The 23,707-nt window shown below is 47.9% G+C and overlaps 1 protein-coding gene across 2 annotated transcripts in view; it reads right to left on the bottom strand.

The window, feature by feature from the left end:
* The window catches only part of FAM161A (FAM161 centrosomal protein A), a 325,438-nt gene that overhangs the window by 195,563 nt on the left and 106,168 nt on the right, over positions 1-23,707 (bottom strand). For both annotated transcript variants that reach the window (XM_069608223.1, XM_069608222.1), the window contains exon 3: positions 3,913-4,163. In XM_069608223.1, coding sequence (XP_069464324.1) covers positions 3,913-4,163 — 251 coding nt within the window. The remainder of the gene's footprint in view (positions 1-3,912; positions 4,164-23,707) is intronic.

Raw genomic sequence — 23,707 nt, 5'->3', positions numbered from 1 at the left:
AGGATAATAAGTCAAATGTATTGGTCACCAAATAAGATGTATACTAGGAAATGTCTATCATCTGCGGTATGTTGGTATTTATTGTAATGCAGAAACAGGAACTTTTGCTCATATGTTTTGGATTTGTGTCAAGGATAAAGCTTTTCGGGAAGAGGTTCTTCAAAGGGTTGGTATGTGTGTTGGGATTGATCCCTCCTCGGAGGCAGCTTGCTCAAGTTAAACTGATGTGGGGATATAGGGCTCTTAATAGTTGCTAAAAAGTCGATATTGAAGTGCTGGAAAAGTGTTAGACAAGTGAATATTGGCCATATGATATGGCTTTTTTGTCTGCCAGAGAGAAAGTGTTATATCAAAAAAAGGACAACCTTGAAGATTATAATGAAACATGGGGTGAGTTTAATGAGCATACATGTTTAACTTAAAGATTTCATGACTTTGTACATTGACTTCCTAACATGACTGTTTTTACTCTTGGATGATTTTGTATACGTTTAGTTGCGAGTTCTATGGCGATAGTTTAAGGTTTTGTACCTTAACGTAATTAAATGAAAACATTGAACACGAAAATCCACACAACTTCACCAAGCATAAATCGTTGCCACTCCGCGAAAAAAGTTACAAGAATTGATTGATTACTAGAAGCCTGACATTTTTCTGCTAAAACTACAGGATGTAGCATAAAGCAGTTCATCTATTCCAGTTACACTCTAGCAGCTGCTGCAGAGTGGAAATTATCCCTTATAAAATGGCTGCCCACACGAGTGATTTGAAGTGCTGTGCAGCGATTTTACCAAAGTGCTGCTGATGATATTTTTGAAGGAGAAATGATGCACAATACCATGTAACATGCTCCCACAAAGTCAGTCAACCATTTCAATGTGTATTTTACAGTCTTGTCTTTTCACTAGGGAAGTGCAGTACTCTGCAAACAACGCGGAACTATTGAAATGTATGCAGCTTATCCATCAAGAAATACAAGAACAAAAAAGGTACTTAAAAATTATTCATCTCCGTCAGAAACACCTGCACCATAAATACAGGTCCTTCCATTCACTGTAACAAAACTATACTGTACTGAGGGCAAGAGGCACGTGCAAGTGCTACCAGGCACCCCAATGGTCTAACCCACATGGACCCACCTGCACGTCTCACTCTATATAACCGCAAGGACTGCATCATTACAGGTCTAGGGCTGCTGTGCCAACCGACATAATGTGGGTTACTTATCTGCAATTGAGCATTCGTCACACTCCATTCCCAACTCATGGTAAAATCCCACATCGTTAAAGCACGGGAGGATAGCATGGCCATTGGTCAAGAGGAAACAGACAAATACTTTGTAGCAATGTCTATGCAAAGTACATGTATGTTCTGCCACCGGTGCCACATGTGGGAGCACTTGCAGGAAATGTCTGAAGCAAGAATGCAGAGTAGCCCAAGCAGCTAAGTTGCAGACAGCATCAATACCCACATTGTTCTGAAAAAGAAGTGAATCTGCCTTTCGTCTAAAATGGTGTGCATGAACACTTTCTAGATTCGAGGCCCCTTAACGGAATATCATTTGGAAATGCATGAGAAGATCTAGTCACCAAATAGTGCTTTGCAAAGGCATTCCCGGCATAGGTGTGAACGGGCGTGTGAGGCATCCTCGCTCTGGCACAATGCATTGCAAGAGATCTTCTGAAGGACATATTATGGAGAGCCTCTACCACCATAGAGACAGACGGCCACAGCGAAAAGGCAGAGTGATAGATGGACAAAACTTTAACAAGTTCTTCATACCACTTTCCCTTTCCCGAAGTCATGCCAGGATTCATTTTATTCAGTCTACAAGCTGAGGTAACCACATCATAAAACGCAGCTTAGATCACCTGTTGAAAGCAACCATTGATCTGGCTGATGAAAACCGGTTCCTTTCAGGTCGTTATGATGACAAAGGCCACATACTGCCGCACTCCCACTAATTCAGAATGAGCGGAAAGTGACTCAAACAGTAAGCCTGTGCACTTATGAATCTGTCCAGAAAGGATTTTTGAAGCAATGTCCGATTCCTATAGCACCCCAGATCTTAGTCAGAGTTGGATTGTGTGCCAGAATACTAAACTGGAATACGTCCATCCTGCTGGGGCCTAAGGTCGATATTTGACAGCAGTCAGCAGAATGCCCAAATCGGCCATTACCAGAACATAGAAGACTTAGTGGTTACGTAAAGTTGTGAGTAAAGTGTCTGGTAAAATGATCCAGAGAGCTCAGAATCTATTTTCCCTGGGGATCATTTGACTCACTCCAATGCTCTGAAAGGTAGATTGAAAAGATCGCATTTGAAATCTGGCATAAGTCACAACATTTCTGCAACCTATTTGAGGGAAACAGAAATGGATCTCTGAAAGAGGCAAGTCAGTGACAAGGCAATCTTCTGCATGGTACCCACGGTGGCTCTGATGAACTGTGCCCTTTGAGAGGATGTTGGCAAGCACCTGGGGAATTTAGAGGTAACACTAGGTTAAACAGGTTTTCCCGAAACAAAGTTAAGCAAGGGTGCTTTGATTAAATGCCATCCAAGACCGAAGTTGTAATGCATTCTGCCTGCATATATGAGCATTTTAGTGGAGGCTTCCAGGTACATCTATTTATCACCAGTCCCGATTAGATCAACATGTAATGCCATGACAAGTATGTCTCCCAGTAATGGCGCAAAGATGCCGAACAAGGTGGAAACTGTTTGAAGCTCTAACAAGTGATGTATTTTGAATTACTTCAGGGGTAGTGATAGGAATTCTGTGTTAACGTTTACGGCAGGTCTTTGAAGAATGGTACACACATTGAGTGCAGCTAAGCTGCAGGGTCTCTTGTGTAACATCTATGGGTACAGGGGATCAAATGGTGAAGGCAATTAGAATCAGACTTGCACCCATTCCATAGTCAAGACCACCATGTGTTGGAGGCCATCCAAGAGGGTGCTATTATTGGGATTCAAGTTGTACTTGAGGGGTTCCTTTCCAGTTACAATGCTGCCGTTTACGGGTCAGATTAAATTAGCCTATAGGTGGTAGTGTAAGTGATTTGTAGGCCTATCGTTAAAATTAGATAAGCGAGAATAACTTCCTTGGATGCTGGAAGCATGCAGCTCTATGTGATATACCAATTTGTTAAAGAGGTGGGGGGCAGGAAGCAATGAAAGTCCTATCGAAGCATGCATGGGAATAGGTCGAAGACACAGATTCAAACTATTTTGGTAGCTGTGACAGCAGATTTTAGCTTAAAAGGGAACTGTTTGATATAAGGGATGGAGTGTGGATTGTGTGCACAGAGTTTGCCAGGTTGGGATCCCATCAATTAGGTACGGATATCTGGGAATTTCGTGAAGAATTGCTGCTCGGTGGTAGAAACACTTTCAATGTAGGGACCTCTGTGTAGTTTGAGGTGCAGAAGAGGCTTTCCCTGATAAATAGTTCTTTAACGTTAGCAGTCTGATCCCTTTCTAGCCAATGAATTAGGTTCTGGAGGTCCGGATGTTCAGGAATCTAATGGCAGGTTCCCCCTCAAGCAATCCGAAATGGTCTTCCTGTGAGAGGAGGTTGACTAAACAGCAAGGCCATTTTAGGGCAACCTTGGTAACTGCTTACAATACAGCTGTATTGCAACACGAGGCAGATTTTTACGGATTATGGCCAGATTCATGAAGCTGAGTCAGACCTCAGACAGGCGATGAAGGGAAAATAATACAGATGCAAAAACAAGGGTCCATGCACTACGAACAGATATCAACATAGGACTATGAAAACGAGCACATAATTAGTGCTAAGAATACACTGAACACCACCCTTGCACAACTTTACTTTTTGGCTCCACCGAATCCGCTCCAGCCCTCCCACCAAAACAAAAAGACTGTGGGTCTGCTGAGCAAGTTACCTACAACCCCCAGCACATGGGTCCTGCTTGCAATGCGGCACCACTCCGTTCACATGCAGCTTGCGTTGGTACATGCATTCCAGCTGTGCCATGGTCTCTAGGTGGGCATTCTTCAACTGCTCTAGCTGTGCATAGTACTCTTTATTTGAGCTGTTCATTTCAGCAAGATGCAGTCGGGACTCAAAGGCTTGATTATTACTTTGACTTAAGTTTTGCTCACTCTCAGCATCAGACTCAGAGCTAGAATTGTCCTGAAAACAAAAAAAGATAGAAAAGACATGCTTAGTGTTTTCTTATCCATACACAACAATCAGAAAATTGAGTTATATCAGTATATCCCAAATACCGTCAACTGTATATAGGTTTTCAGATGAAAGAGGGCCTCAGTTTCAAAAAGATTTATTGTAACATACTTATTTATGAGCATTGAAAATCCCATACAGCATAAATCACAGACCTGTGAGCAAAAGCACTTTGTTAGAACCGTTACATGTGCTTCATGTAAGCTGGTGCCATGCAAAGAACCAATAAATCTTTACAAGGCAAACAGGTCAGCCAGTTAATCATGCGGGAAATATATTTTCTTGTGAATAATAGAAAGAAAGTAATAGGCGACCTTCTACGAGAATGAACACGGCTAATTGACCTGTTCTTTGGGAAGGTACCCACTCCTGAGTCCGCAGCCACAATTAAGCTCACTGTACCGTTCACAGAAGGGAAATGACCATTTGCATATCAGTCTTTCTCCCGCCCACATGGGTAGTCTAGCACTGAAATGCTATGGCAATTCTCCTCTGAACAAGAGTACCAACAGCAACCCCAGCCACGTGTTTCAACATTGTAGCGCCTCATCAGCGAGGTGGAGCTATGTCTCTCTGAGCACAGTGAACAATGGGTCCACGTCTGGATGACCTTAGGAAACTTAGGATGACTAAACCTAAGTCCCTCAAACAATCAGAAAATAGTCATAGGCGCCCCTCTACGAGAACGAACACGGCTGATTGACCTCTTTTTTTGGGAAGGTACCCACTCGTGAGTCTGCAGCCACAATTTATACACACTAATTACAGAACCACCTACTGATTCAGGCTTCACGCTTCTCTGAATGTCTCAGCGTTCATTGCTTCTCAATACTGAACATTAGGTTTTAATCATGCAGATGATCGCGATTGAAATCTTATTCTACTATATTCAAATCTTCTTTTGAACCTCTGGAAGCAGGAGTAAAGAAAACCAGCCAGAAAGCTCTGCATTGACTGCTAGAGGAAGCCTCCAGAAGTAGGTTCAAGATTATCTGCACAATATACTCCAATTACCAACCAGGTTAAGGGTTTAGGCTATCTGAAGAGCCGAGCCTCTCTTGTGACCGTTACCAGATCACTAAGGTCCACCAGCTCCAAACCGAATCAACAGAATTTTAAATGCCTTAAACGATGCAGCATATCTCTGGGAGTCCAGGGCCCTATATTTTGCAGCACACTCAAGAGTAATCTGAGGGCAGTACAGCAATCCATGGCATTTTCCAAAAAGATGTTCTCAAGCTGGTAATCGCACGAGAACATGACTGGAAGAGATTAGAGATGGGGATACGGTCTCACATTCAGTTGAACTCTAACCTCCCTCATCTACCACCGTTTTTTGATTCCCCTTTTCTTTATTTCTTATTAGATGATGTGGTCGAGCTGTACAACACTTAAATAAACGGAAACATTTTACTTTAATTTGCATCCCTCATGAACGTTCGATTTCTTAATGTGACAAATCTAGCAATATTGTCACTGCTTCTCTGGAGGGACCCTTACCTCACGTGGCCAGGGAAAGGCAGAAGCTACCCGACTCTGACCGTGAGGGTGACCAGGATGAAAAAGGTCAAGCTGCCAGCTACTTGCCAGCCTTAAAAAAGTCACTCGGGGGCGTGGCTTGGAGCGCCAGCGATGTGGCTGCTCCTGTGAAGCCATCCGTGGAAAGCCCGCTGCTGAAGCCGATAAATGCGGCTTGCATGAGTCTTCGGAGCCGCTGAAGGCAGCCACGGCTGTCGGACGGCTGCTGCACTCCTGGACCGTAGATGAGCACTCCAGTCAGCATTGTGATGCCAGAATTCGGAAGGAACCCCTCGGCACCCAGCAACGCGTGGAGAAAGCGAAATGGCGGACGCACTCTACAACTGAGATCGTAGGTGCGCCACGAGAGGAGGGGCGTCCCGAGTCCTGGTGGTCGGCCCGGACCGGGTCTGGTCTGGTGGTGGGTCCCCCTGCTCTCGTGAGACATCGTGGGCGGCCCCTGATACCCAGAACAGCAAGTGGTGGTAGGGACTAACCATCAGGGGTGGAGGACCGGTCTCCCCCGCCCCCGCAGAGCAACACAGGTGGGCACCCCGGGCTCGGCGGTTGGACCCGAGCCTAACCGCTGCAGCCTGACGGGGGGGGGAGCACCTGAGCAGGATCCCGCGGGTCATCTGAAGCGGCCCGCGGAAACCGAGGCAGACCCAGGTGGGCGGAAGTGCAGACCCCACCAGATGGGGGGGTCTGCACTTCCGCTCTCTATATGGTAGAGGGGAGGCACAGAGACCCCTGCCAAGATTCTCTATTACGGTAGCAATGGACGAGCAATCAAGGCCTAGCTTCTCTGGAGGTGATGCGAGCTGGTTCTTAAGTACAGTGTAGCCCCCAAGCACCCACAAAGGAATGTCCACACACTGTATCGGTCAAAACACAGTCTTTATATAATTAATATTCAAGGTCATATACACAATCACGATAACTCACTTTGTACTCCGAAAATCAACAATGGTAAATATGTACAATTCTAAAGTGGTACCACTAACGTTATTAGATCTCCTTAAAGTGCATACGGTCAGAATGACACACAGATCAAAATAAAGAGGAAACCAGCAGTAGAGAGAGGAAGGAAAGCAAGATGGTTGAGCAATTGGCACAATGCTGGTAACTACCGTTAAACACAGTTCTGCGTGGCGATCCCCCCCACCTGGGAAACCTGTAGAAGAAAGATAAGAGCCCAGTCCATATATTGTTCACCCTAGACTTTACAATAGTTCTGCAACCCCAAAGTAACTTGGCGTTGTAGCGTTCCTCATAGGGGAAATCGACAACACTTCTTGAGTGCCCTGCCTTTCAGGCAGGAGTCACGGGTTGTCGAACGTCCAACGGAGAACAGGTTGAGCTACGACGGTGAAGTGGCCGCGTCGTTCCTAGCGGTGCTCGTTGACGGGGAAGCGTAAACGTCCTGCCAGGAAGAGGCGTGCGGGGCAACTCGGTGTCGATAGTTCTGGACCGCAAAGAGTCAAAGAACTGTGGCCCAGCAAGGGAGTCGAGTCGTCGGCATCTCTGTGGTCTTTGGGTGGCGGGAAACCCAGTGGTGGATGCTCCTCGGCGTGTCGACGGTCAGGCTTTCTCCAGCAGGATACAGCGGTGACGATGCGAACGAGAGCGTCCTTGGATCAATTAAGTTCTTAGGCAACGGGAGCACAACGGCTCCAGTCGGCGACAGAGGTGGACAACAGTCCGGGTGCTTCTCCTTGTAGTTCCGCAGCAATCCCTGTATCGGGTCGGCAGCCTGTCGAAGGTCTGTCTACCAGGGAGCTTAGGCAAAGATTAGCTGTGCACGATGGTCCCTCGTAGCTCGGGAAGAGGGCGCCTTACCAGGTCCTCTCTGGGTCAGTTCTTGAGGCACAGCAGCTTTCAGATTGCGAAGGAGAGCAACAGCAATTCTTCTCGTCCAGCAGCTTCCGAACACGATTCCCAGCAGTGAGAGGTCCCCAGATATACTGTTGATCTCCCATTCATTCCGCTGGGTCATACTCAAGCATCCAATCACGACAACTGGCATTCATGCAGGCAGGCAGCCAATCAGGCACACAACGTATTCAGGCCATTCACTTCTCGCCAGACACTCACAACAAGTTATGTGTATTGGGACAAGTACCAAGCCATTCAACACTCCAAGCTGCATTCATACCGGTTTCAGGCAAGGCTGTCTCAACCATTGTGTCAAACACCAGACACTAGAAGGCCACAACATAGAATGCATATTCGTCACACACTCCATTCACCCAGGTCCCACCCACAGGCGTACCCACAACATATGGTCGTTTCGAAGGCTCCAGCCAGTCTGTTCGGCACTTCCCCACACGGAACTTCCACCCAACAGCCAGTCAGGGGGAAGGGACAGAGGCAGGGCTTCCCGGGACTTCTGGAAGATCAAGGTAACAGGTGATGGAAGGCAGGAGGCCATGTGGGCCATTTTGTCTCCATCGGGAATCTACCTATTCCAATGACAGAGCCTGGGCAACCCAAAATGGAGGAAACTCATGGCACCAGTCATTTCAGCACGGAGCTGCACCAGCCTGTTCCCTGCTCTGTGGGTCACACACAGGTGCCCAAAAACATACACTAGGGGCACAGGGTTGTACCCGTACCCATGGGTGCCATAAGGGAATCCCATGGGTCTGTTCACCAAACCAAAAGAGAGAGCTGCACTTCCAGGAGTCCCACATGAACTCCTGCGTGGAAAAAACGACAGAACACACGATAAAAAGCAGTAAAGGAAAAGGATACGGAGGCCCTGTCCCTCGGATGCATTTCCAGCATCACACAGAGCAGCCAGCATAGTGCACTGATCAGCGCCTCGTCTGTGGTGGCCTCACTGATCAGGCTACAATAAGGCCTCCATAGTCAATAAGGAGTCCCTCAGGACTTGCAGGACTCAAACCACACTTTAAGTAGGTTGGGCCTTCATCCTCGGCCCCAACAAGACTGAACTGACCCACCACACCCCTGAGGCGGCGTAGACTCTTTGCTCTCCCCCCTGCTCACGTCCTGGGGCTCCCCGGCCCACATCATCGAACAGCTCCTCTCCCCCAACCCAAAGAACGAGGAGGGGCACTACCACCCCCTTCTTCACCGGATGAACCATAGTTACCCTCTCCTCCTTGCCCAATATTGGGAGGCCATAACCTTCTTGAACACTGGCACTAACAGGACCTGGCCTGAACTCTCAAGGCTTCTGCCTCAACGAATTGCAAAATCACTGCGCTCTGGCCTAGGCTGACGCTCTCCGGACTGGACTTCAACGTGTAACCTTCACACCACCCATCTCATCCCTCCCGACCTGTCACGATGGCCAAACAATCAAAAGCCGGTAAGTTCTCAGACTTCGCAACTATGTTCTCATCGACAGAGGAAAGAAACCTGACCCCCCTAAGCTCACCCCACAGAAACCCCAGGCAGAAGAAGAAGCCCTCGCCACCAAAGGAGATATACTGGCCCTCATGGCTGATATTAAAGCTGAATTTAGAACCTGCCTGACAGAACTCACCTCTAAATTAGAACAGACAGATCAAAGGGTGACGGAGGTGGAGCAGAGGCTAGGAGAGGTTGAGGATCGCTCACAGGACCATACATATACACTGGGGGAAATCCAACGCTCTATCAGATCCCTACAAGACAAATGTGAAATTCTTGAATTCAAGCAGGAGGATCTCAAAAATAGGGCCCGCCGCAACAACCTCCGGATCCGAGGAATTCCGTCCTCCTGTCCTGGACAAAAATCTGGCAGAATATGTAGGGGACTTTCCAGTCCCTACTCCCGCAACTGGACAAATCTCAACTTCTGCTGGATCGCACCCAAAGGCTGCACCCACGGCGGGGAGTGGACTCTGATCTCCCCCCAGAGGTCATCACCAGAGTCCATTTCTTTTTTACTACTTTTATTACTTCTTTACTACAAAGGAGGCCATTTCAGCTATTAGCCGCTCACGAGATGAACTCTCCTTCCATGGCTTCCCCCTCTTGATTTATCAAGACCTCTCACTTCTCACCCTTCAGAGGAGGAAAACACTCCGGCCCCTGACCCTCTTTCTTTAAGACCACCAGGTACGATACAGATGGCTATTCCCAACAGCCCTGCAGTTTTCATACAATGGCACCCTAAGGAGAATTAGCCACCTTGAAGATGCTGACAAGATCATGCACCCATCCTCACCCAAGGTGGCTGCCTCGCGGAGCCCAGCGGTTACCGGAAACTTGGACACTGCTCCCTCCCAGAAGCCCAGGCGATCCTCGTGGTCAAGAGCGCCACGGAACACCAGGAAGAGATAATCGGAGATGAGACCACTTGATCCACTACAGACAATGACCCCCGCCTCGGGCCCCCGCCGACCACCCGGATCTGCTCTGCGAGACTCTGCCATCGCCGACCCGGCGTGCAAACAGCTTTCACCACAGCAGCAGGCCATACCCACGGCCCATGCCCATTCCTAAGTACGTTCCATCTCTAAGTCCTTGGAACCCCGTATTACCTCTATTAACTCGATTGGCCCAGTTGGCCAGGGGCTCGTCCACACTCACAATGTCGGCCTCCCTGCCAGTTAAAGTTACGGCCTCCCGTTGGGGGCTCATGTTAAAATCCCAAGTGCAGGATGACACACTTCTAGCTCTCATCCGAGATGATGACTAACCCTCGATCCTCCGACTCCCCCAGCCCCAGACGTGCAGCCGATTGGGGACCTGGCCCAGGAACACCAAAACTTAAAATTTCTTTTGCTTAACATCAATGGGCTGAACTCCCCCGCCAAACGGAGATCGATCCTGCAAAAACTGCAGGATGAAAATGCAGCAGTAGCTATGCTCCAGGAGACTCATCTATTACCGGCAGACTCTGGGCGCCTCCGTTCCCAACCATACCCGCTGCAGTTCTTTGCTTCTGGAGGCACCAAGAAGGGAGGCACCGCGATCCTCTTCAGGAAAGACCCGAATCCCCGGGTCCCAGACTCAAAAACATGCCCGGAAGGACGATTTATAGCACTCAAATGCCTCTTGCGAGGAGACCTGTTCACCTTCGTTTCGATATATGCCCGAACTCTGGGCAAACAAGCTTCTACGACTAGCTGGGCTCCTCTCTCTCGGGCTTCATAGAATGCCAAATTATAATCGGCTGTGACTTTAATGGAGTACCGGACCCTACTAGAGACAAAATCTCACCCTCCCACCCCAGGAGACTTTACCCAGGCGTTTAGCCTCCTACACCTATTCAGGTCTTTGGAGGTAGTAGACTCATGGCGGGTGCTTCACCCTTCCGAAACTGACTTTTCCTTTTACTCCTACGTGCATCGAACCTTTTCAAGGATCAACCTCCTCTTGACATCCCCTCAAGCACTCGCCTACGTCAACGAAGTGACTATTGGCCCAAGGGTTACATCTGATCACGCCCCGGTAATCATGGAAATCTGCACATTTGATCCCAAACGCAACTCTCCACATAGGTGGTCTCTCTATGATCCTATCCTCAACGACATGTCGGTGAGGGACAAGATCGCAACCGCGATCAAGAACTTCCTCAAAGAAAATCCAGTGACAGACACCTCCCCGGCAAACAACTGGGACGCCATGAAGGCAGTGATCAGGGGAGTCCTGATCACCCAGGGGGTGGCCTTCCACTGTAACAGGCGGCAAATACGGCTGGCTCTTGAAGAGGAACTTAAAGTTGCGGAAGACATCCACAAGGAAAAGGGTTGGTCCCCCAGAACACAGCGAGCTATCTGCATGGCCAGGAAAAAACTGGAGGCCCACTATGATGAACATACCGCACAACTGACGGCCAAGGCTAAAAAATCCTATTTTGCAAAGAATAACAAGGCGAACAAAATACTTGTGGCTAAACTGGCCAAAACAAGGCGCACCAATACCATTGTAGGCCTGCGTGACCCACAGGGAGAGATCCAATAAGCAGACTCGAAAAAACTACAACTGGCAGTGGACCACCTGACCCAAATAATGACGGCACCACCGCAGGACCAGTCTAAACAGGAAGAATATCTACGTGGAGCAGTCTTGCCCCGACTACCTGACTCGGGCAAGACAGTCTAGAGGCGCCAATCACAGATGAGGTCGAGGAAGCCATCAAAGCTCTCAAATCCCAGGCCCCAGGCCCAGATGGATTCTCCCCTAGATTCTACTAAACATTCAAGCCCCAGCTGATCCCCCTCCCTGGTGACACTTTTCAACTCCTTTAGGGAAACGGGGATAGTGACCCCTTCGATGCAGGAATCCACCACTGTCCTCCTACCCAAGACAGTAAAAGACACAAGAGACCCGGCCTCATATAGGCCATTAGCCCTGCTGAATATAGACGCCAACCTGTACTCCAAAACCGCTAGCCCGCATACTACCCGAGATAATCCACCCTGATCAGGCAGGCTTCATCTTAGACAGAGCGGCAGGAGATATTGTCCGCAGAGCCTTGGAGGACCTCGCCACCCGCAGCTCCCAGGAGCTGGCCCTACTAGCCTTAGATGCCATTAAAGCATTTGATAGGGTGGACTGGTCATTCATGAGACTCACCCTGGAGGCCGTCGGATTTGGCGCGACGTTCCAGACTATGGTTTTGGCTAACTACAAAGCCCCAAAGACCTTCCTGAGGATCAACGGGTCTATCTCGGCCCCAATCCCCTTAACGTGCAAAACCAGACAGGGCTGCCCACTGTCGCCCCTGCTTTTTGCGCTTTTTGCGGCAGATAGTTATAAACCGCACCAGATGGGTCGAATTGGAGCAAGCACAACTCCCGCTCCCCCTGCGGTTTCTCCCACATATTCCGCCTCCCCTCAGAGGACATTGGGAGGGACTTCTGCTGGCGACCAAGCATGCGTTAAACTCCTGGGACTGGACACCAAAACAATAAGGGAATTCCGAGGGGGCCGAGTCCCCTGTCACCAATCTTTCATAATCCAGCGTTCTCACCTGGGGCGAATCCTCATAACTTCCAGAACTGGGTAAAGGGAGGCCTCGAGACCCTGGAACAGCTATACATGGGAGACACACCCCACACATTCGAACAATGTAAGGAAAGGTTCCAACTCCAGGAAGGAGACATGTTTACATATATCCAGATCCGGCACTGGTGCTCGCACCCCCAAACCCTCTGTGCAGCCACACGTCCCCTCTCCCCCCTCGAACTAACACTCAAGGATCTCCCAACACGAGGCAGGATTTCCACTCTATCAGTGCTTTCTGGGAGACTTCATGGTCTCAAAAACCTGATGCATGGCCCAATGGGAGGCCGACCTGGGCCACCCAGTGGAGGACCAGACGTGGGTGGATATTTGGGCCCGAACACACTCCTCGTCCACCTGTGTCACCAATAGGGAATGCGCATACAAGATCATGCTGCAGTGGTATTACTCCCCTCCCCCCTCAGGCTTCATCACATGAACCCCCGGGTGGGCCAAGCTTGCTGGAGAGGGTGTGGCCAATTAGGGCTCCTTTTTTCATATGTGGTGGACATGCCCAAAGATCCAGCAATTTTGGAAAATGTGCTTGGCGACTATTGAATAGATCACCGGGACGACTCTCCCGCTGGAGCCCATCTTGCTGGGGGTCCCGGTCCCCGGGATCTATCCACGCTCCGGGAACAGAGCGAAACTGTTGAATCAATGTCTTCTAGCAGGGAAAATTGTACTCGCCCACTTCTGGAAATCCCCGAACAGCCCTTTCATGTCCTAGTGGTGGTGGAAGCTATGGGATATACTGATCCCGGAGAAGGTGACAGCGGAAAAGGCTGGACTCCTCCACCGCTTCCAGAACATCTGGGCCCCAGTACTGGAGTATGACCAGCGCTTCCCCTCTCTGACCTATAAGCCAGTCAATACACGGTGGACCCTGAGGGACCGGGAGGATCCCTGAGGGGGGAACATAGCGGTGGGGGCCACAGTGCGGGTAGCCCAGGGGGGGGGAAACTTCAGACCAAGAATGAGGGGGGAGGTGGGCGGGAGTCAAAGGGGATTGTTGGAAAATGGGTTACAAGTCATGTTTGTGTTGTATGGTTGTCACCCTGCCTGGGTTTAAAATAAACATATTTTTTTTAAAGTCACTCGCCACCACAATTGTGTGCATACACACAGCATGCTATTTCTTACTCGCCATGAGTCAAATACCAATAGACAATGGTGAGTGGTGAGTGCAAATTTAGCACCCTAAGGGTGGCTATCTGTGGGAGGACCACATGACGCATGACAGAAGAAAACCCTCAGGGAGGTGGAGTAAACTCGCTGGGTTAAAACAGACATTTCCCTATTTCTTTAGCCTCTGGTAACACCCACTTGCCCCCTGTCCCCCATTTCCTGTATGGCATATTGTAGTGCGGGTGAAGAACGTCCAGCCATGACTAAACAACTGTATTTACATTCTCCTTTGCTTAATAACACTGAGATTATTAACAGTACTGGAGTAATAAATATTACTATAAGCGGGAAGCAAACGCTGCTTTCTAGTTGTTTAGTTATTGGAAAAGGTTAACAGGTGCCGGAACGGAATGCACCACACCTGGAAAGAAGGGGCGACTCGCTTGTCCTGACGTCGATCAGGACACAGAAGGAGAGGAGAAGAGTGATGTCCATGGAAGTCAGGCAGTGGAATGTTTGCTGCGCTTGTGGCACGGGCAGCAGGAGCGGTCAGGCGAGGAAGGAGGCAAAGCAGGAACCAGCGAGCCGATGGGGCGCTCTCCCATCCGACAAGCAAACAGCAGTGAGAACGGTGAGACGCAAGGGACACCGAAGCTGCCGACATAGACCAGTAAACCCAGAGAGGGAGGTTGGGGCATCGGGGCGCTTCATGGCAGATGCTGCGTACCGTTGATGAACATGGTAAACCCAAACAAGGGAGCTGGAATACCGGGGAAATTGAGCATAGAGACTAAGATTACTGAAAAGGGGTCGCAGACCCATTCTATGAAAAGTATAGTTTAAGAATCTATGGACTGGATAAAGGAGAAGGTGTCTACTAATGAGAAGTGTGAGTCCAGAACCCACACTCAAACACTGAGCCAAATTTTGCCTCGTAGGAGAGTAAACAAGGCATACAGCAAGTCTGGGACCCGCATCCAAGTAATCAAGTAAGAAAGTCCCAAGATATACTGGAGTAAAGGGTAAAGGGGAATCAGCCCCCCAAATGTGAAAACTGTGGAAAAGCAAAGAAAGCTCAAGGGGCAGAGATACACTCCTTGAGCTTGTGAATTGTGGACACTGAACTATGTGAACTGTGGCAAAACACAGAAGGTTAAGGGACAGAGACGCACTACTTGAACCTGTGAATTGATAAACTGTGTAATCTGGAGGAAACTCAGGGGAAGAGTCGCCCCCCTTGAAATTGTGGACGATAGGAACAAAAAGACAGAAATCCGAGCGAAGGGAAAACACCCTTTTTTTGGTAGAACTTTATTGGTTTCTTTTACACTTTAGAACATTGAAAAGCCATAGAAATCCAGGGGAAAGGAAGACCAGTTTCTGGTAGAACTTTACTGGGTTCCTTTACACCTTAGAACTTTGTGTTTGGAACTTTGGAGAGAAGCTGTAGGTGTTCAGCTAAATGATATCTGCCACTACACGTTGTATTAAGTTTAGTATGGGAGTGTCTGCTTAGGAATTTGGACACAGGATAGAGAACGTTTTGGTCATTAGTTTTGCTGAGGCAGGGAAACCCCTCCTAGAGTTAGGGATGGGTAGGATTTTCTCAAACCTCTCTTATTTTATCAATAAAAGTCTTTAACCAACAACAAAACCGCCACTGTGTCCGAGTCTTGCTCTAGATCCCTTACATTAAATACAAACATGTAATGATGTCAAGTGTTAATGGTGATCAATAACATCCAGATTTTATGAAATCGCACAATGACAATAGAATAACAGCAGCTGATGGAGACTGCATTCACCTGCTGCCACGTGATGACCAAAGGACCAAAGGAGCGTGGTCTGAAAGGACTCGTGCTTTGTATTCAGTCTGCTTGAACTCCCCTAGTATCTCTTCTCCTGCAAACACATAATCCAACCTTGTGTAAAGATTTGTAGGAGCATTGTAGTGAGAGTATAACCATTCCTGTTTCTGCATAGCTCTCCACACATCTACCAGCTTATATGTGTGCAGCAACGTATTTACAGCTTTCGCTGTGGGGGCTGGATGAGCAAACTTACCATCTAACCTATCTATTATAGGTTTTGCACCCTCCCTCGCAATATTATCATTCTGCCATCTGTATTTAGGTATGTCTGAAGGACCTTGAACGGAACTGTGGAGCTACCTATATAACCCCCCCCCTGCATATGCCAAATATGTGGAATCCAAGGTCACCCGTCCCCATTTCCGTGCCAAGGTGTCTTGCCTATCTTTAGTCCGGTGCATTTCCTGTAGTAGAGCTATATCCATTTTCTGGCATCTCAAATAAGCCATCACCCGGTTCCTTTTAATATAACTATTCAGACCCCTGACATTCCACGTTATCTTGAGGTCACCCATCTTCTTTATCCATTTCCACCTTTGCCCCCTTGTTACCTCCTCCATCTTCCCTCTGCTGTACGTGTCTGCAGGCCTACTTCCCTCTAACTATCCCAACTCACCCCCCCCCTCTCCTCAACTGTTGCACACATTTGCCCAGCTTCAAATTCAAAGCTCAGGCATCCCTGCATCTCACACCAATGTAGGCTCTACTGCCGGCTTCGGAGTAGTATCCTACCTAATCTAAACTAATGGGGTATATAGGGTCATCCTTGCACCGTCTGATCTAAACAGCACTGGTGCTTTCTGCATTTAGCCAGTTATAATTAATGGTCAATCTTAACTAACATGTCAATGTCTAATCGTTACATAATCACTCATGAGCAGTTCACATATGCAGTATATTAGCAATGCAGCATCACTTATCCCTTCCGCTTCTCTTCTGGTCATCTGCCTCGGCCGGAAAGTTCAACGTGTCCACCCATTTACTCACATCGTCCAGGGTCTCAAGAAATACAGGTTGGTCCTTGTGCAAGATCTTCATACAGCAGATTAGCTGCACGTAACCTCCTTTTGACCGACACGTAGCTCATTCTTTGCTTCTGCACTACGAAAGTGTAATCTGGATATGCCGTGATGGTCGCCGATGCTCTGCTTATTGCCCCTCCTTTCTGGAAATGTTCTAGGATCTTCTCTCCGTCTTTATAGTTCAATATTTTAGCTATGAATGGTCGAGGCGGTGCCCCGGGTTGGGGTCTCCTTGTCAGGGCTCTATGCGCTCTTTCCACCGTGAACCCCTGGGTGAGTGCCTCAGCTCCTATCTCCTGCAGCAACATATTTTTTATGAAGTTTTTCTGGTCTGAGCCTTCCTCGCCTTCCGGGAGCCCAACAATGTGTATGTTATTTCTATGCGCCCGTCCTTTCACTTCTTCCGCTCTATTCTCAAGGTTCCTCACTTGCTGTTGTAGCGTGGAGGTCTCCTTTGGAGTTAGCATTGCTATTGCTCATGTTCTCCTTTACTTCTTTCCCTAATACTTCTGTTTGTTCTGTCAGGGCTCTGACATCTTATCTTAGAAGGTTCAATTCTGATGGCATCAATTTTGAATTCCAATTATGCCTTCAACTCTATGGCTTCCAGGATCTGCTGATCACCCCGCACAAGGGCTTCTTCTCCCCGTGCATCTTGCCCTGTTTTCACGCCATCAGTTGTTTGTGCTTGTTTGATGAAAGCGTCCATCGTTGGCTGCTTCCCTTTGGTCTTATTTGGCTTGGATGCCATGGTTGCCTCCATGTGATCCTGGCTCACTCCTTCCCTCAATCGGTATTGTAGCCCACTTGATCTGTTGCAGTGTCATACTGAGCAATGCTGTCATCCAGGTACTTGTCCTTTTCACTGTATGTACAGCACCTGCTGGGGTGTTTACCAACCCTAGCGTCCTTAATAGTCTAATCTGCTGTGAGAATTGCCCAGTCTGCTGATCAGTTCTACGCACCCCACTCCGCCACCTTCACTGCAACCGGAACCTCCACTCTCCGTAGGCAATGCGTCTGTCTTGCTGCTTATGCTGTTCTCTCATTTACTTCATCCCCTTGGATTCTCACCGTTAGGCCTGTATTCCACTTACATTGCTCAGCGCCATACATGTGTGTTCGACGTGTAGTTGCCTGATGGGATTATATCCTGGTCAATTATGGCCACTTTATTCCGAGGAAACCATTTCCCCGCCACCTATTTCTGGTGTATGCCTCCTACCATCAGCCTCTGCTATAGGGGCTGTTGCATCAGCGAGCACCCCCTCACACCATCTCCTCGTTTATGTACCTGTATCCCATCGTATCTTGATGCCTGGAATCTTGCCCAAAGTTAGTATTCCGTGGGGGGGGGGGAGTATGTGGTCTGCACAGTTATATTCACGGTGGGTGTGTGCTCAGTGGATCAGTTCTACCGCGCTGGTATTCCAGCAGGGCTGGGCGCAGTATTGTGTCAGTGCGCCCACAGTTGTGTCATTCACTTCAGTGCTATCATGGCAGGGTTCTCATGTGCAGTCCGGCGTTATTTCCGAGCAGGGTGGCAAATATCAAAGCCGCTCCGTGCGACTAACATCTATTGTTTTACGTGTGCAATCCCTCATCTCTTTGCCATCTGCTCTCTCACTGTTCCGTTCCGTTGGGGCTCACGCTGCTATCCCAGTCTTGCTGCTCTGAATGAGCACTCTTCTTCCTCCTGTATTGGACTGCTTCTTCCCGTTTTAGTCCACTGCCAGTCCGATCGCTCCACATATCTTTCTTCTCGGTCAACCGCCATCTTGGTTGCGCCGCCGAGAGCCACAGCAATCTTCACAGGCTTGTAATACTCGAATCTCAGTATCATTTGGTTTCAGATTATGCTCGAGTTAGGCCTCCTTGGGCCTCCTACAAACGGCTGCGTGAGGTACACCGCCCCTCCATTTGGGGGGGGGGAGGAGGGGCACCAGAAATTGTGGGACAGGCCCCCCCAGTAGGTGGGGCAGTAAGGTTTTGGCACCCTGGGGCCAGATTGGCACACCAATGTGCCCCTCTGCGCCAAGGCAAGTTTGGTAAAGAAAGAAATTGAAAATGGCAGGCTGCACTTTAGGGGGGGGCTGAGGGGCACCCTAACCCGCCAGGTAATTTTCTAATGTAATGGGGGATGACACTCTCCCCCCACACCAAATGCAGGGGGGGCATCTCATTCAGCCCTCCCTGGGGGCAGATGCCCCTTCCTAGGAGCAGATATCTGCCCCAGGGAGGGCTACAAGGTGCCCCCATTTGCCTTTGGGGTGAGGGCCACCCCCCTTTTCCGTCAAATAAATCCCTGGTGGCTAGTGCCCCCCACCCCCACCCAAATCTCCCCTTTGTTTTTTTTCCATTTTTTTTTTCATTTCTTTTTGCCCCTTCCCTGGGGGCAGCTGATCTGCAGGCCCCATCCTTTGGGGGGTCTGCACACTTCCTGGTGCCCCCTTCATCGAATTGGATGGGGGGCCACCTCATGTACTCCTGCCTGGGGGCAGCAATATATAAGCAGCCCCCCCCCCAAATTCAAAGATATCCCTGGTGTCTAGTAGGCATTGCTGGGCGCAGATCAAGCGCTCTGGGCCCGATCCGCGCCCAGCAATGCTTTCACACAAGGTGTCGTTGGAAAGGGGAGAATCTCGCCTTTCCAACGACACCTCCCTCGATCTATGGCTTGAAATACAGCCTGAGATCGAGGGGGAGAAAGATGAAAACTCATCTTTTATTTTCACTGCAGCAGCCCGAAAAAACTGAAGGTGATCCAGCCCCCTGGCAGTGAGGGGGGGGGGATCTCCCCCTCACATAGCTCGGGGGTTGGATTACTGTTTTGAGCGATCCCTGCTTTGCAGGGATCGCTCAAAACAAGGTGGCAAAAATGACAAGCTATCTCTTCCTTGGCACCTGGAGGGAATACCAAAGACCTTGGCACTTAAGGGGTTAAAGCCAAGTTCGTGAAAATATGGGCATCAAAGGGGAATGTTGCGCTCTTACTTTTTGTCAGTAGATTCACAGGGCAATTGCCGCTTCTGGTACATATAAACTGTGTTGCTACTGTCCCAAGTATTCCCAACCTGACGACAGGGAATACATCTATGAAACAGCCAATACTAGAGTAATAAATGTTGAAAATGGATTGGATGAGATATGACTAAGGCTAAGTTGCCCTCTAAGATATTGGAGGGTGGATCCAAGACCAAATAAGATGATTGGAAGTATTGGGCTAAAGTTATTACGGGTGATTCTGCATTAACAACAGAATTCTGGCCTGGGAAAGCACTGTCCGGTGGTCTTGGTGGAGGTGGTCTACTTGTGGAGCACTGGCCTGTAATCAATCTTTGGGAGTCCCCTACCATACTCAGGAAATTAGATCACCTCAACATTTGAAGGAACAGCAAGAAAAGGGTGATTTTTCCGCTTTCTCTGAAATCTAGCAACTCCATCCTCCCATAAGTGCCCACAGCTCTCATTTAATGTCGACCCATAAAGATGCAGGCCCACTTACACTCCTAAAGGAGTGGGGGTAATTGGGTGGAAGAAGTAGAAATGTCTTACATTTAAAAATCATAGGGGATTCAAAGTGACTACAGGCCTAGGCAGAGAAGTTGACAATTCTAGTTGGCAGGTTCGTTCCTTCAGCATCAAAGTAGGCGAATGGGCAGACACTTTGCCATTTTATTACAACAGATGGACCTACACAACCTTATGGAGAAGGCATCCAATGACGTTTGCATGGGACACAAAGAATCTAACAAGCCATAGATTTCTCAGGTCTCTACTAATGCTTCTGGTGTCTCCTTCCTAGATTGCTAGGATCAAGGCGATGGGCTACATAAAGAATGGATGAGGGAGACAGGGATTGCTGTAGTGAAAGAAACATATCCCCACTCTACGGTGCAGAATTCGTGCTTGCCTCTAGCCATTCGCTAGTGATATTTGACTCTTGGAAATTAAGAAATGGTGTGCTGTGCGTGTATAGAATTGAGGGTGGAAAGTGACTGGTTTGGTTGGCTAGTAGCTTGGAACTTGAATTCATGCACCATGTTCACTCTCTACAGAAAGGTCAGGGATCTCACCTTAAGACCTGCCTGTTATCACAGCCTGTGATATTTGCTTGGAGAAAAATCTAGCCAATTTTGAAACATGGACTTCTGGAAGAAGGTGTTCCCCTCTCTACAATGTATATGGTCTAAGGAGTCTCATTAAATCATCCAGCCTTTGGATGTCGTGACCACTGGTTATTCACACCCATGGCAAATTAATGTTACAGGAACTACAAAACCAGATGGCAAGAGAAACAGAAGCCAAAGAAATAACACCATTAAATGATTAATACCCGTCCTGCAAACTAAAGTAAGTTGGTTGATGCAAAAAACAAACTGTTAATAGAGAGATGGAAATTTAATGGGGACACAAATAAGGAAATCTTCTGGAAAGGGTGACTCAATAGCACAATGCAAGATGGGACATTTTTGACTACTTTTAGAATTTGCAACATGCACATTGCAAAGCAAATCATCTCAAAGGAGCACAGAGTATGAACAATACAAAGCACACAAGCTACTGGTTCCATAGCGAAAATGCTTGCTTATAGAGGGAGACTATACAGGTGGAGTGGAGAAGATTGCAGCATATAGACACAAATTACATTGTCCCTGACCAGACACAGACTGAAGAAGGGAGAAGCAAAACTTTTGAGGAAGTGAAGTGAATGCTGATGTCTTGCAGGGAAGAAAAATTTCAGTGGATGGGTGCACCTTATTATTATTGGCTAAGAAGAAACAAATGGAGGAAGAGAGTGAACAGAGTCCACCAGCATAGCAAACTAAATAGAAAGGAGGATGGAGCCTGGAACACAGGACAATTAGAACAACATACCGGGATCTAGGTGTATTATATTATTCTCGTACTTCTTGCTGAAATGTCTTTGTAATTTGTCTTTTGACCAAAGTGCCGGTCCTCCTCAATGTAATAGGGCAAGATGCCACCTCTAGCCCTGCATCTTTTTTCACACACCCTTAATTTTAATTACCCTGACTGCCCATCTGTGTCCATGCACCGTTTTTAACTCACTGAAATGCGAGGTTTGGTTTAAGGGAGTTTCACTCATTTTCAGATATTTGTTTCTTGATAAAGTGAGTAAATCGCCATGCCAGAATACCAGTAAAGAGCAAGAGACAAACTGAACCACTCCAAAAAACGATTATTTTACCAAATTGAAATCACAGAGACACTCAGGGAAATCTTACAAAATATAGTTTACAAGAGAAGGCAATATTTAACAAGTGCCAGATTCTCTCCAGCATGAAATTCCCCACGCCCGTTTAAAGATGAAAAAAGGCTACTGAACGAAAAATAAATAGGTAAACAATCCATTAAATTAACTTATCAATTTGAGATGAAACAATGAACAAAATGATACAGTTAAAATAAAATGGCAAAACTTGCCACGGAGATCAGTGTGGCGACAAGGAATGATGAGACTGATCAAGTGGTGCCATAGTGGTTGCTATAGACTTATTCAATAATAACCGGCCACTAGGCACGGTGCGTGAACATTAGAAGCCGGTTCACAGGTCCTGTCTAATACACTATACCCCTTCCAATCAATTGGGTAATACAGCCTCTTTCTTACTAATTTAGAATCCAGGATCTCTCGAACTTCATACTCTTCCCCCTGAGTTGAACCCGGGGTGGTTTAGTTGAGGAATCCTGGGTACCGGGCTGAACAGGTTTTTAGCAGTTATACATGAAAAACCGGGTGTACCTGTAGAGTAGATGGTAGCTCTAGTTTGACCACTACCGAGTTGATTATGGACGATGGGATAAGGCCCAATGTATTTTGGGTGAAACCTCTTCGGGCCCTTCAACTAGATATGTTTAGTAGCCAACCAAACCTTGTCCCCTATGTGATATGTTGGGGCATCTGTTCTTATATCTGCAAACCTTTTGTATGTACCTTTTGCCTTCTGTAGCGTTATGGTGGCCTGTTTTAGGGTTTCTCAGATGCGTGTAAGGAGGCAATAGTGGGCATCTTCAAAGGTGTGGGTGGATCATAAACAGAGGTGCGTGGGTGTCTACCAATAGGATGAAGAGGGGTGAGAAACCAGTGGAACTGTGAACAGTATCGTTATATGCGTATTCTGCCACCCAGAGGAGGTCAACCCAACTTTTGTCTGTGTGAACATACAACAGATATTGTTCCAAGGTTTGATTGGTTCTTTTGGTCTGGCCGTCGGTTTGTGGATGATGGCCGGTTGACAAGCAGATTTCAGTTTGGGCAAGGGCACAGCAGTTCCTTCAAAATCGGGAGATGAATTGGCATCCCCGATCAGATATGACAAAGGAGGGGAAACCGTGTAGCTGGACTAGATTTGCTAGAAATACCTGAGCCAGCATCCCAGCGCTGGGCAGTCCCTTTTGGGCAACGAAATGTGCCATTTTAGTCATAGAAATCAAACCTATATATTCCTAACTCTTAAGGGGATTTCCCAACCTAAACTAAAGAAACTCGGGTCCTAGTGAGGAAGTCTGTGTGAGTCAAAACAAAAAGTCACTGTCCCGGTCACAAAAGGCGCATACACTATCCCTGTCACAACAACAAAACACCATAGAGTCCAGCGTCCAAACGCCTCACAGATTGCTTAAAGTAAAATTTCTGCAAAGGTTTGGGGTTCTCTGCGACCCAACAGTTGCATAACGCTCTTGTGGGGCTAGGAGAATGACCCCCTTCTCCTAGCTGGTTCCCCAATATTGTTTTCAATTCTTAATAAGGATTCTAGCTCCCTGAGGGAGGTTTTCACGATCCCTTGCTTTGGTACAATTCTTGATCCGCTCCCAATGGGATGAAGCTGACCCCTGAGTCCCTCTAGATCAGGGGTGCACAACTGATTTGACAGAGGGCCGAAAGTACCTTACATGATGGCTATAGTTGGCCGAAAAGTAAATGTGGGTGGGGCGGTAGGCGGGGCATAGCAGGAAGCTTTTT

This window comes from Ambystoma mexicanum, chromosome 4q (genome assembly GCF_040938575.1).
Source record: "Ambystoma mexicanum isolate Mex_15411 chromosome 4q, UKY_AmexF1_1, whole genome shotgun sequence".
Classification (NCBI taxonomy): Eukaryota; Metazoa; Chordata; class Amphibia; order Caudata; family Ambystomatidae; genus Ambystoma; species Ambystoma mexicanum.
This window is presented reverse-complemented; position numbering and strand designations above follow the sequence as displayed.